General features: G+C 59.2%; 1 protein-coding gene across 1 annotated transcript; it reads right to left on the reverse strand.

The window, feature by feature from the left end:
- Positions 1-1,623: 1,623 nt before the first annotated feature.
- Positions 1,624-14,403, reverse strand: PDLIM4 (PDZ and LIM domain 4). Its single transcript, XM_004586389.3, has 7 exons — positions 14,240-14,403; positions 9,590-9,741; positions 6,383-6,464; positions 2,790-2,971; positions 2,401-2,564; positions 2,025-2,139; positions 1,624-1,927 (listed from the first exon to the last, which is right to left on the reverse strand). The coding sequence occupies exons 1-7, from the start codon at positions 14,330-14,332 to the stop codon at positions 1,723-1,725; spliced, it is 993 nt and encodes a 330-aa protein (XP_004586446.2). The 5' UTR covers positions 14,333-14,403; the 3' UTR covers positions 1,624-1,722.
- Between the last annotated feature and the right edge of the window lie 252 nt (positions 14,404-14,655).

The raw sequence follows: 14,655 nt of genomic DNA on the forward strand, positions 1-14,655 counted from the left end.
CTGCCCATCTTCAAGAAGAAGTTAAACACACCTTGTGAAAACAGGCGAGAATTTGGGGGCCACTCATCAAATAACCTTTCTGGGAGACTGAGCACCCCACCAGCGTGGGAATGGCTTCAGTGCTCATGCCTGGCCCTCAGAAATGCAGAACAGAACCATACCACGCGCCCCGCTTCTCCCACCAGCCAGGCCAAGGTAAAGAAAGAAGTCCTCACTACCTGCCATCCCGCAGGGGAGTGGGAACTGCTGAGGCTCCTGTGGTTCTGGTACCCACAAACCTGCTGCCTCCACAGGAATTAAATACGGAGGGTACGCTTCCCGTTCAGCTCCGCGCGACAGCCAGGGGAGGGCCTGACCTTAGCCAGGCACACACAGCCACAGTTCCCCCACCCTGTGACCAGGACCACTTGCGTTCGTGGAGGGCTTGAGTCCCTGTGTGTGTAGGGGGGGGGCTAATAGGAAAGGCCCAAAGCGGGGCCACCAATTGGGCACTGACAGCGGGGCCTCCTGGCAGGCGTGGCATTTTTCTCTCGGCTCAGAGAAGTCAACTCTGAGCCTGTGTTCTTTCTTAAAAAAAAAAAAAAAAAAGAGAGAGAGAGGGCCCGGCAGCGTGGCCTAGCGGCTAAAGTCCTGGCCTTGAACGCCCCGGGATCCCATATGGGTGCCGGTTCTAATCCCAGCAGCTCCACTTCCCATCCGGCTCTCTGCTTGTGGCCTGGGAAAGCAGTTGAGGACGGCCCAATGCTTTGGGACCCTGCACCCGCGTGGGAGACCCGGAAGAGGTTCCTGGTTCCCGGCTTCGGATCGGCGCGCTCCAGCCCGTTGCGACTCACTTGGGGAGTGAATCATCGGACGGAAGATCTTCCTCTCTGTCTCTCCTCCTCTCTGTATATCCGGCTTTCCAATAATAATAATAAAATCTTTTAAAAAAAAAGAGAGAGAGAGAGAAGAGGAAGGCAAGAAAGGAGGTAAGAAAGAATAAAGAAAGTAAAGGAAAAAGAGAAAAAGGAAGAAAAGTGGGGAGGGAGGGAGGGAGGGAGGGAGGGAGGGAGGGAGAGAGAGAGAGAAAGAAAGAGAAAGAAAGAGAGAAAGAGAGAAAGAAAGAGAGAAAGAAAGAAAGAAAGAAAGAGAGAAAGAAAGAAAGAAAGAAAGAAAGAAAGAAAGAAAGAAAGAAAGAAAGAAAGAAAGAAAGAAAGAAAGAAAGGAAGAAAGAGAGAAAGAAAGAAAGGAAGAAAGAGAGAGAAAGAAAATGAAAATCAATCTTCCCCAATTACCACCCTTTTGCCTGACGCTGGAAGATGACGCGCGCCCCCTGGCGTGGGAGAAACGAAAGGCTGCTGGAGGCGCGCAGAACTCGCCGCGGTCCCCGCGACCCCCGGGCCGGTCCCCGCGACCCCCGGCCCGTCACCGTGCCCGAGGACTTCTCCGGAAGCCGCTGGGGACTGCGTTGCCTGCGCTCGCCTTCGCCTGCCCGGCTCTCATCCTACGGGCTCTCTCCTTCCCGCTCACCTACCCGCGGCCGACGCCGTCCCCTGCCCGTTGTTGCAGAGACGGGGCTGCCTTCCGCCCAGGCGGTGGCGCCTGCGGACACCCCGCTCGCCGCCGCAATGACAGAGGTTGGAGGCGGGACAGAGGGGCTTTATTAGAAAGGCCAGGGGGCACCTATTTACACGAGGCCACGCGCGGACGTTAGAAAAAGCAGAGGCGGGTGGAGGGGCGGGCTCAAACGAGCTCCACCTTGGCGTTGGGGTACACTGCCACCACGTCGTAGCCCTCGGGCGGCTTGACGCGCGCCTTCGCGTGGTTCTCGCAGTACAGCCGCTCGTCCAGGAAGAAGTAGCCGCGCTGCTTGAGGTTCAGGCCGCAGTCGCTGCACATGAAGCACTCGGGGTGGTAGAGCTTGTCCCGCGCCTTCACGATGGTGCCTCTGCGGGGGCGGAAGGGGCCAGCGTCGGGCGACGGATGCAAGATTCCGGGCGCTCCCACCCCGGGGCCGGAGGAGCTGGGAGCGGGCGTATACTCACACGATCCCGTGGCCGCAGCGCGTGCACTCCGGCAGCCCCTGCAGGCCGCTCAGCGGGGCGCCCAGCTTGGCCGCCGGCTTGAGGTTCCGCGGTCCACCTGGCACGGGCCGCTCCCCTGAAAACCCGAGCGCAGGTGGCGTGAGCCGGGCGAGCAAGAACAGACTCCATTTTTCTGGGATGTTGTTTTGGGGCTCTGTGGGTAGTGAGGCTGGGACTAAGGCTTGGCAAACGCGTGGGGCGAGAGCAACCAGACCGCGCGGGCGTGGGAAGCGCCCTCGGAGGTCGAGGAGGGGCGCACGGCTGCGAGGCGGACGAGGGCATTGCAGGGAGAGGATGGGCGGGTGGGGTAGAGAGTGTCCAGGAGAGGGGAGCTTACCGCCCTCGCCGGCTTCCAGCATGCCCTGCAGGTAGCGGAAGGAACCGGACTGCTTAGGCTCCGTGGCCGTGGGTTCCGGTGGTTCCCGCAGCATCCGGTACACCTCCGAGCCCAGGTCGACTCTGCAGTCCCGGCCTTGCGGCGCGCCTCTGGCTGGGTCGGCGCTGCGCGGGGAGACAGACAAGGGGGCAGGGTTGTGGCTCCAGCCTTCTCTCAGCTGCCCTGGCTGACAGGGGCTGGGGTGGGGTGGAGGAGGGGGGATGTTGGTTCTGTTGGGGCTTCAGAATGGAACCAGCTGAGCCACCGGCATCAGCTACCTGCAAGGTCTGCGGGGGGCCTTGGTGGGATGGAGACGGGCTCTAGGTGTGTGTCCAAAGGCATTTCCTTACCTGCCGGGTGGAGACACGTGCAGGGCGCTTATCTGCGCAGGCAGCACAGCCTCGCTGTTGGTGCCATTGTGAGGGCCTGATAGGCGAGACGGCTGCCCAAACGGAGATCCCAGGCCTGGTCTGCCATCTTCCTGCCCGCTCCCAGAGATGGAGGACCTTCTACTGCTGGCTGGACTGCCATCCTGTGAAATACAGGACTAAGGCATGAGGAGTGCCTGGCCCCTATCCACCCACCCCACCCTGCTGTGCCAGGCCTTGGTGGAAGCTGGCTAGCTATCTCAGCAGTGGCATCTTGGGAATTCTGGTGTCCAGCCAGGGAAGGGAACTATGGGGAAGAGCTGAGCCTCAGGCCTGGTTTAGGCTCTGAAAAAGTTCAGAAGAGTTTGGAAAGTCAGATACAAAAACCAGAGTGCCTGCCACTCAACATACCTGCCCAGCCCTGTGGCGGTCCCCAACACCGGCGCCTGTGAGGGACAGGGCTGGCACAGGCCTGTTCCCAGCAGCCCCTTTAAGGCCAGTATAGCTGCAGCCACATGTGTGCCTTCCTGCTAGAGGTGGACCTGCTCCCATGTGCCAGGGCTGGGCTGGGCACCAGGTGGCTCACTGTTGGAACACAAAAAGGGAACCCCCGTCCTTTAGCTAGGAATCATGGCTTTTGGGGCGGGGAAGGCTGAGGCTCAGCTGTGCCCATCATGAATTCCCCTGCTAGCTGCTTCCCGTCTCCTGAACCATGGAGAGTTGCTTTTGGTCAGGACAGCAGATGAGGGGCAGAGGCTGGCCCAGGGCTGGAGGCTTCCTGTCCAACTACCCTATGGCCAGCTTGGTGTCCAAGGCTGAAGTGTCTGGAAGAGCAGTGCTTTGACCATGCACACACACATCCCCAGCCCGTGAGGAGAGATGCGGTATTTCTGTGGATGTGGGTCTGTGTGGGAACTGTGGATCTGTCCTTGCAGAATTCAGAGCTGAGCTGCCCCAGCCTGCAGGCACACAGGCAGCAAGGTAAACAGGGCATGCGCATTCTCACAAGTATGTGTCAGGACACCCACAGGCACAGGGCAACACATACACAGCAGCGAGGGTGCCTGCACACACCTGATCTCGTGGCAGTTACACTCAGCTGCAGCCAGCGCTGGGCACCCCGCGGTGATCCCTGGCAGCCTCTCTGGCCGAGACTGGGATGGTAACCGAAGGAGCTTGATTTTAGGCTCAGACCTGAGTCCAGGCCAGGTGGACAGCAAGAGCCACTCACGCTTGTTGGAAAGGGTCCTGCTTATACACGGGCAGCTGCCAGGCTAGGGCTCACGTGAGCCTGCAGGGCTCAGACCTGACTCACCGCTGCCTTATTCTGCAGGGTGGGAGTTTGGAGAATGGTTAGGCCAAGGAGTCAGGCCTGACAGACGAGGAGGGTCTTGCTGCCCAGATGGACCCCTATCAAAACAGCAGCAGCAGAAATACCCCTTCTTCATCCAGCCCAACAAAACCCCCCCAGGAAACCTGAGCAGTCTCACATGTGTGTCTGTTGGGCAGGCGGGCAGGCCAGGATGGGCTCTAATGGGGACCAGATGGGCTGTGGTCGGTGGAGGAAGGGGAGGGGGAGAAGGAGCCTGGGGAACCAAGGCCTGGGAGCAGGGAGGCCCTCATTCGCCTTCACTCAGCAGGGTGTGGGAGCCCATGGCCAGTTGCTGCCCCTCCCAGGGCCACCCATGCAGCTGCTCTGGCTCTGACCTCTGTGCTCAGGATGCGGGTGGTGACCCGAGTTTTTGGGCGAGTCCCAGCTCCATCACTCATTCACCTCTCTCTCGCTTCCTCTATGAATGGGGGAGTGTGGTGGTTTCTCTGTAATGAGTTCCTTGCGAGGATGAAGTAAGACAGCTGCACACAGAGCACTCAGCATCGTGCCTGGCACACAGCAAATGCCATGGGAAGGACAGCTGCCATGGGACTTCCTGGGCAGTGGTGCCTCTCCTACCACAGGCACCCCACTCCCCAAGTACCAGCTGGCTACTGCCTTGGAAGCTGAAGCCTCCCAGGATTTTTCTGCAGAATGGGAATCTGCAGAGTTGGGAATGGGAATTTGACCTACATGGCTGAGGTCAAAATCAGGGAAGCCCGACTTGGAAACAGGTGACCATGGAGACCCAGCTGTGCTGGTCTAGAGGACAGGCTAAGTATATTCTAACAGGTCCCTGGTTCTCAGTGTAAATGCTGCCCACCCCACCCCACTCTAGGAAACCTTGGCTCATCTCTACCCTGCTCCCACTCTAGCTGGACCAAGTGCTGGCCCTGTCCCACCCCAGATGGGGATGTGTGTCGGGGACATCTTATACTGTCCCAGGACTAACTGTGGCTTTCCCTTTCTCTGGTGGCTCCAGCCACTCCACCCCACCCACCCTGGTGCCCGGGAGGACAATGATTCCTGTGTACTCGTGAGAACACAGCCCTGCAGGGGCGGGTCAGGGTGTTTTGGTCGCCACCCATGGAGCCCATGACCTTAGAAGTACAAAGGGGGCGTAGTGGTTGCCCTGTTGCTTATGGAAAATCTTTTCCCCTCCAGCCTTAACAGCAGACAGCGGGCAGCACATATCAGTTGGTTCTCTGAGGGCACCAGTGAGGATAACATGGGGACAGAGGGAGTTGCTCTACAGATCCCAGTCGCTAGGGCCCGCTGGCCCAGGGCCTCTCCTGGAAGACGGAGCACAGCTGAGCCCTCAGGCCAGCGTGTTAACCATGCTGGCAGGGACCTCCTTGAGCAGTCTGGGCCTCTCACATAGGCACCGGAGGCCCAGCCTGTGCTGCTCCCTTCTGCCCAGCTCCTGGCAAGCCTGCTTGGCTTGTTCATGCCAGTATCTGCTCCCCTGATCCCTGAGGGTCCCAGGCACATGGGGCCATCAGAGCAACTTCTGAAACACAGATGTGGCCATGAACCCCTAAGGACTCAAGGAAACCACCGGCTTTTCTGTGGCCCCGCCCCATACCTCATGCGCCTGCCCTTTCACCTCCCCCAGGGACCTTTCTGATCTCAGATCTCACCTCTGGGGCCTTTGTGTGTGCTTCCTGAATACACTTCCTTTTTCACGACCACCACATGACTGATTCTTCCTGGACCTTCAGGTCTTGGCTTGCACATTCCCTCCCTCCAGGAAGCCTTCCCTGACCCCCTTGCTGAGTGTGGTGCTCAGTCAGGGCTCCATCTCTTCCAGGACTACTCCTGGCATGTGGTAAGCAGCTGGACAGCAGGATGGGCACGGGATGGTGTGAGAGGGATGCAGTGGAAGTGGTGATTTCTTGCTAGGCTGACATGATTGGACATTAGAGTGAATACTACCCAGGTGTTTAAGACCCACTCTAGCCTCTGCCCATCACAGGTGCCATCATCCAGAGCCCAAGACTACCCAGAGAAGGCAGAGCCTCCAGCAGGTGCTGTTCACTTGAGGAATGTGGACATGGTTCAGAGAACACTGCTTCTGGTGCTGTCCAACACAGCCAAGGGTCACCATGAAGACACACCAAGCAGGCAATTCTGTATCCAAGCTCAGTCCCTTTGCCCTGGTCATGCTCTGAGTGAGGTCAGGCCCAGCTGTGTCTGTACATACCTGAGTTTCGGCATCAATGTGGATCCTGTGTGCCAGAGCCTTGCTGTCGTCAGGAATACCTGGCCAGCTCCTGCCCTCAGGCCTGCAGCGGGAATTGGGATGGTCAGATTTGTCGGCCTACCATACTCACCACACCCAGGAAGCAGAACCAACTGGGGGTGGGCTCTGGGTCTAGAGCAATACCCAGGGTCAGAGGACCCCAGCCCAGAACTTTCCCCGGACACCGTGATGATGTCCACAGCAGCACAGAGCCACGAGATTCGATCTTCAACCCTCCAAGACAGGGCCGTGTGTTTCCCTCCCTGCTGGCAGCTCCTGCACTCTCTGGTCTGGTTCCTGGAGAGGGTGCAGCAGGAGCTTAGCAGCTTTTTCACTCTTCTCCACTTTCCAGGACCTGCAGAAGTGCAGCTTAAAAAAGCCCATCCCATAGCAGGACAAGTTAGGCCTTACGAATGGGTCAGCTAGAGGGCCATCCACTCATCCCTCAGCCATTCCCAGCCTCTGGCCTGGGTCTGGATGGGGTCAGGCGTCCAGCCTCCCTCAGGAGGTAGAATGGCGGCTCTATGGGGACGGCCTCTCCTACTGCTGCTGCCGCAGCTGCCGGCAGAATCATCACCAATGTCTGCCCAGCCCAGATGGGAAACAGGCCATTAGGAAATTCCTGCTTCGCCATAGAAACCAAAAGCCAAACAGCACTCAGGAGGGAGGGAACCATCATAAACCTGCCATGAGCAAGGCAGGCGGGCCTAGAGGCTATGGGCCTGGGGCCCAGCCCTGCTGCTCAGTAGCTCTGGGAGAAGGCAAGCCAGGCGGGACATGCCCTTGCCTGGGAGAGCGGGTGTGAAGTAAGACCAAAGGGGAACAGTGTCCCCCAACTGGCCCCAAGAGGTCCCCTGAGGCTTCTTGAGGTCTTACCGCTGGCCTCAAAGCTCACAACTGCTTCTTTCCCCTTGTCAGCCGAATGATTTAGTAATCTGCCTACACATACAGTGCACACCTCTGCCCATCCCATAGCCCTGACAGGCTGCCTTTCCATGTCGCAACCTTCCAGGGGTCCAGGACAACTCCACCCTCCACAGCCTCTGTCTCCACCGCTCGGCCAGGCCTCTGAGTAACTGACTGAGCTCACAGCCCTGACTTCCACCTACCTCCCCAAACCCCTTCCGTCCCACCCCACCCTGCCCTGGAAGGGATCTGTGATACCCCTTGTGGCTCTCTGGCTGAAGAATTTCCTTGAAGTTCTCTACAGAAAAGCAGGACACGCCTAATGTCTAAGGACCCAAGGCGTCAGAAAGAAGGATTTCGTCGTATGTCACCTTTCACCAGGTAGAACCTCTTGCCCATTTGAAACAAAATGAGAGCTGGAGGTGGGGCTGGGCAAAGGCATCCTGAGGGGCTTCTGGGTCAGCCTTGCTGCCAAGAAGGACCTGGACCTACGGAACACACACCCAAGAAGCGTGAGTTAACTTGGATCATGAGATTCCTGCTTTGGGCTCCAGGCAAAATAAGCCTTGCAGGGAAGCTGGGTTTTGACACACTTCTCTGTGTATACAGGGCAGGTGGCACAGCTGGTCCTAGCAAAGGCCCTGATATAAACAGAGCCACCCAGTCCAGCCAGAAAACCAGCTGTCTCCTGTATGGTGCCTGTGTTACAAGGGGGCCTAAACCCAGGATCTGGCACAACAGACATGAGGGGACACTGGGTCAGAGGCCTTGTAGGTGGGATGGCATCCAGAGGGACCAAGTGGTCCCCATGTCTTGATCCCCCAGAGTGTGCATATGTGGGGATTGGCAAAGGGATATCACAGTGGGCTGGGGCACCTGAGTGTGTAAGGCAGGCCAGGTACCTTCCTGTCACCCAAAGCCTGGATCACAAGATAGTCCCTGTTTGGGGGATGACAAAGCTAGGGGTCAGAGTAAATCATTGGCTTCAGAATTGGGACTGGAGGCAGCTCTGCAAGCAGCAGAGAATGCGCTGCTTGGCCAGGTGGCAGTGGGACTGGAACAGTTCAGTGGACTCCCAGCTCCTTCCATGTCTGGCTTGGAACAAATGACCACAGAAGGAAGAATGGGGGACCTCCAACACTCTCCCCTTACATCATTCTTCCTGGGAATCTCCTGACTCAGGCCCCTGCGACCCTCCCTGTTCCCGCCGCATTCCACTACCACTTGGGCTGTCCGTACTCAGCAGCTCAGAGTCAAAGCCGGAGGTGAGTCAGGGCCCAGGAAGCCGGCCAACTAGGGAGGCCTCCAAGGCCATTTGTGGGCACGCCATGCTGACAGTTCCCTTCTGCAGCCCATATCTCGTCTGGGAGAAGGTGATGAGCATGAATTTGTTTTATGGGAAATGAAATCCAGGTTCACCAAGCTCGTCTGGGTACCTGAGCTCCCACAGTCTGGATGGGAACCAACTCTGGGGAACCCCCTGGCTGGGGAGACCTCATCTTGTGCCAAGGAGAGCACAAGCATGTCCAGGCTCTGCAGCTGGGTCCACCCAACACTAAGGGCACAACCGGGGTCCTGACCCTAACCCAAATGGGGGATCCCTCCTAAGCCTTCCCACCCTGCCAGCTCTAATGCCCGGTTAGCTGTGTTGTGGTTTGGCGAGGCTGCGCCCACATACTTCCACAGGGGATCGTGGAAAGTCCCTGTTAGCGGTGAACGTGGCAGAGCGGAGCAGCTGTATCTGCCTTCTCTGGATCCAAGCAGGAGAGCCTTTCAGCCCAGACGAGGCTGACTGCCTGGACTCTGGAGCTGGGGAGGGCTGCAGGATCCTCCAGGTGGACCCTCTACCCTAGCACCCTCTATGGGGCACAGATGGGGTTTGGTACCCCTCCCCTGTGCTTCCCTTCATGATGGGAGAGGAAGATCTTCCTCTCTGTCTCTCCTCCTCTGGGTATATCTGGCTGTAATAAAAAAAAAAGAATAAATCTTTAAAAAAAAAAATACCCTACAGGGTACTGAACGCCTTCCTCCAGCTGCCTTCAATTCCTGCCCAACACATTCCTACTGTTGGGTTCAAAGGGGGCTTTCTTTTTGAAGCTGCCTCCAGCTGTAAACAGTGCCCACCAAGCCCCTCTGAAACCACTCCTCCTTGGAATGGATGGTGCCTGCACGCGGTGAGCACAGTACACCTGGCCACTGGCTGCCTTTCACTGCCCTCTCCTGCTGCCCATCCTCTGGCCCAGCCTGCCCTGTGCACCATACCTGCTCACGGAGAGAGTGAGGTGATCGTAGCAGCCCTTGATGCGGTTCTGTGCCTCCAGGTGTGTCATCAATTCAGTGCTCTCACCATTGATGGCCTGGATCAGGTCTCCTGGACACAGGGCAGCCAGCGCAGCCTTGCTGCCAGCATGCACCTATGGGTGGGGAAGCCAGATGGCTGGGCACAGTCATTATGTGGCCCGCTGTAGGCTCTGCCCTCCGTCCCCACCACCCTGACAACCTGGCCAGTGTGGCCCTGTCACCAGCATGACCTATGTGTGCACAAGCTGAGAGGCTGGCTGAGGTACCCCTGTGGTTTTGTGGCAGCTGTTACTCCAAACACCCCCCAACTCTAGCAGCTGGAGTCCTGGTAGAGTGTGAGGACCTGTGAGACATGTCATTCTTGCAGGTGGCATATGTGCCAAAGACATGCAAGGGACGCATGGACATACATGCTCACAGAAACAGAGCATGGACATGTCACTGATGCCCCTACATGCCAGTGCCCCACCCAGCCAGGGTGCACTGCAGTGCCTTCACCTAGCACTCAGACCCCTGGTGCCCTTGCCTCTGTAATGTCTGATCTCACCTCTCAGCCTCAGCCAATCTTTCCCGCCTTTTATCCACACTCTGTTCAGTCCTTCCTTATGTCTTCAGGTACTCCTGGGTACCAAGTCCCTGTTATCTCCACACTTTTGCAAATGTTCTGCCCTCTGCCTGCAGCACTCTCCTTTGATGCCAAGCCTGAAATTTTAGCTTGCTTCTTTCCATCCTTCAGATCTCAGCATAGAGCTCCCTTCCTCTGGGCTTGGCTCTCACAGTACCTGCAAGTTCCCTATGGAGCTAATGCCCCATTCCAATTACAATGCAAGATTTGAACATCACCCTCCAACACACACCCAGAAAGTGCAAAGCTCTCATTCCAGCTGCAGGGTCATGATTCCTCCCCCACTTTCCCTGCATGGCAGGCAACGACACCAGCCATGTCATCAATGACCCCATAGGGCCACACACTGTCTGGGTCTGGGTCTGGAGGGTTTGGGTTACGGCATGTGACAAAGGCCATGTGCAATGGATGGAGACAGACTCACAGAAAGAGTGAGTAAGCAACCCAGAGGGATCTGGAAGACACCCTTCACCCTCTCCTTGCCCAGAAGCAGGCCGGAGGTATCCTTGGGCCTTCCCCAGTCTCTCCACCCAGTGCCAAGCAATAGCACTATTCATGGGAGTGGGTTCCCAGAAGCCCAGCTAGGCTCAGCCCAGCCAACTCCCAGTAACAACTGGTCAAAGCTGTGGCACTGGCCTTGCCCAGATCAACCTTTCCTGAGACAGGCTTCTTCAAGGAATGCTCTTCTTCAGAAGGTGACACCCTCAGCCGGCTAGCCTACCTGCCATGTGTGTGCACTTGCAGGGCCTAGGCACCTGTACCAGCCTGTTCTCCTGGCACCCTAACCTCTCCCCTCAGGGTCCTGCTCCAATTCTCTTCCCTTTCAAGGGTACCTGCTCCATGCCAGAACCTCAGCCCTAAACCCCAGGTGAGTTCCCAGCCAACTGCCAATCACTGGGCAAGGCAGAGGCCGTTCTGTTTCTTTTGTACAGATGAAGAAAGAGTCTGGGGCTGGCGCCCTGCCCCAATCCCCACACTGGAGGAGTCTTCATCCTCAGGGGGTACAAGATGACTCAGCCAGCACAAGGGGTGCATTCAGGCCCCTGTGGGCGGAGGAAGTTCTTGAAAGCAGGGGTGGCTGGGTTGCTGCCAGCTCTGCTTAGCTTGGAGAGTTCTGGTCAGAGAGGGCATGAGGCCAGGAAATGGTGACTCTCCCAGCCACCCTTGCAGGCATTGTCTTCATCTTCACAGCCAGCCCCGTTTCCTAGATGAAGAACCCGAAGTCCAGAGAAGCACATGAGGACACGGACTTGAGAAAACGCTGAGTCGGGATTTCGTTCCCAGTCAAGGGATCCCACATCCAAACCTATGCTCAGCACCCCTAGGCTCTGTCTGCACACACAGGGAGAGGAGACAGTCCCCTGGGGAGTGAGCACTCCAGGTAGCAGGCCCAGCATGCTCTTGGGGCAGAGCGCAGAGGGATGGTGTTATGGCTGCAACGTGGTTAGAGAAGATGCAGGGGCCAGATCCTAAAAGACTTTTTCCACTGCGTGACTGGGAACCATGGAAGGGAAATGACAGGATGGAGCTGAGTTCAGGCCAGTCCCTCATGCTGTGGGGTGCAGGATAAACTGATGGGAGGGAGACGGGAGCAGCGAGGTCAGGCAGGAGGCACCTGCAGTGGCTGCATGCCAGCCCAGCCCCACCCAGCCCAGACACTGTGGTGGGCAGGGAGTCGCAGTCCCAGTCTGACACCACAGCATCCTGTGCAGTCACAGCAAATGCCACACAGGCATGGATTATTCCTCTCGCCTTGTTTCTCTGGGTGCGCAGCCTTAACCCCTGTGTGTCTGTGTTGTCCCTGGTCTCAGAGGGAATCCCTCAAAGTCGCCACGGGTTGACCTGGAACAGTCAGGACACTGGCAGCCCCTATAGGAAGTTGGGCACACAGTGTGGTACGGCTCCTTCTAAGGACTGGTTACTGAGGGGCTGGTACCAGAACCTAGTAGGGTGGGGCCTGGTCTGCAGTGGGTGCTCAGCCAGAGCCAGCAATCACTATGCTTACTCTGTGGGGAAGGAGTCCTGGACAATGTGTCTGGGGAACCCCTGGCCTTCAGGGGCTGAGCTTGCCCAGTGGTCTCCCCCTGCCCCCAGGCAGCCACCTCCTCCCTGGTTGCCTAAGGTCCCGGAATTAGGGGAGAGGGGCTGGGAACACAGGAAGGATGGATCCTGTCCCGCCCCCCCTCCGCCCCCCCCCCGTGAACACTTTCTTGTACCCTAGTCCCTGTAGGTACCTTCTGGGCAAGCTGTGGCCTGTGCCTCCCTGGTCCCGTAAATCTCCCCAGATCCCACCCAAACCTGGGCTCAGCCATCCTGGCTCCTTGGGCGTGAACTGCAGCCACGTGACTTTCGGTAACTACAAAGGGGGCTCTTCTTGGCAAATCCTCTTCCACACTGCCTGCGTGCCAGGCGACTGCATCCTGATCAACTCCAAACAAGGCCCCTGCTGCCCGCCGCTGTGGCAGCCCGTCCTAGGCGGGCAGGCAGCCGCAGTGGCCGCATGGGCAACAGATGTCTTAGCTCGCTGCCGCCTGCGGCCGTCAGCCGCTGCAGCCCAGCCTGTCAGCAGCCTCACGCCCAGGGTGCCTGGCCTGCTGGCCAGCCTCGCACCCCATGCGGTGGTCGCGGAACACACACAGACAGACCCAGACACTTGTGCGGGGTGTGTGCATCACACACACACACACACACACACACACACACACACACACACACACAGCCGGCTGGGGAATCCCATGAGGACCAGGCACATAAAAGGCTCCCGGATGTATGGCAGGCCCACCACCCAGGCCCTGGAGACCTGGCTCTGGAGGCAGTCCTGAGAAGTCCCAAGGACAGCTGGGCCTGCCTATCACCCGGGCCCCCAGAAAGAGTCCAGAATTCCACATTCCACTTGGTGCCTGCCCCATCCCAAAAGTTACACAGACATCTCCCAGGCCCTGAGCAGAGGGGCAGCAGGGTGGGGCAAGGTGGTTTTCAGGTCCCCTGACACGGGTCCCCAGGAGTCCAGGGCCTGGGGGAGGAGAAACAGGGGGGAGGGGATCAGGGGATGGCCCTCCAGTGGCACCAGGTCATGGGCTCTGCCCCTCCCAAAGAGGAACCTCCCAGGGCAGGGCCTCTTTGTCCCCTACGCTGAGTGACGCTCCCAGGCAGGACACACGTCCCTCTGCTCCTCCAGAAAAAGGGACCAGGCCCTATGTCCCGAAGATCCCTTCTATGCTTCTCTGACCTCAAACAACCCCCACCCCTCTAGACTCATGTCCCCTGCACTTCCTGCTCTGTCCCAAGACTGTGCAGAGTCCACCCTGGGGGGTAACGCCCTCCCTGCTCTTGGCCTTGGGTGGTCTGTCCCAAGGGGAGGGTCTCAAGCTCAGTGAGAAGTCACCCTGACCAGAGCGTCCTCCTGGCCACGTCCCCTCAGTGTGAATGAGCTTAGAGACCGACTGAAGAAGCCTGTGTCCTGGGGAGTGGCTGGACCTTTCTCTTCTGAACTCACACAGCACCTAGCCCTCTCACCCCGGGCCACCCAGAGCTGCTGTCAGGGCCTCGGCTTGGGGGCGAGGCAGCTTCCAGTCATTCTGCCCCAAATCTTCAGGGCAGGGTTGGCTCTGAGGCATCTCTGGGGCTCTGTAGGGCTGCCCCGCAGACCACCCCGGTCCACAGCGACTCCCTGACCCCCGGAGGGCGGCCAGCAGGGGTCTGGCATGCGAATCGGGGCAATTCGCCAGAGATGGGCTAGGACCGGACCGGACTAGACGGCACGGGCCAGGCTGGGCCGGCTGGCAGGGAGGTGGGGAGGGGGCGGCGGGCCCGCGTGGCGCCGCCCCGCCCGCAGGCCGCCGCCACCACACACACGGCTCGCTCGGGACCGGCCCCCGAGGTTTTCAAGCCTCTGACTTTTTGGGGATCTGGATTCCCCATGGCCGGCGAGGACCCCAGTCTCAGAGCCCGGACCACCCCACCGTTACAGCGGCTGCAGGACTCACCCGCGAGATGGTGAGAGGCGCGCTGAAGTCCCGGCCGCCCACCAGGCGGAAGCCCCAGGGCGAAGGGCCGCGGAGGGTCACCGAGTGGGGCATCGCGGGCCGGAGCAGTCGCCGGAGCCGGAGCTGGACACTGAGGAGCCGCCGCCGCCCGGACGCCGCGCCCCGCCCCCGCCGCCCGCCCCTGGCCCCCGCCGCCCGGCCCCCGCCCCGCGCCCTGCGCGCCGGGATTGGCCCTGCAGCCGCCCGACCCTCCCACCTCGGGGGGCTTTGCGGGCCCGCCCCCTCAGCCCGGCCTCCGCAGCTCGGCCCACGACCTGGTTCTCCGAACCCCCCTCCCCGCCCCCGCCCCCGAGTAGGGGCGTCCCCGACGTCCCGGTTCCCGCCCGGACCTCGGATCTGCAGGCCGCGGGACCCGA

Source organism: Ochotona princeps, chromosome 19 (assembly GCF_030435755.1).
Source record: "Ochotona princeps isolate mOchPri1 chromosome 19, mOchPri1.hap1, whole genome shotgun sequence".
Taxonomy (NCBI): domain Eukaryota; kingdom Metazoa; phylum Chordata; class Mammalia; order Lagomorpha; family Ochotonidae; genus Ochotona; species Ochotona princeps.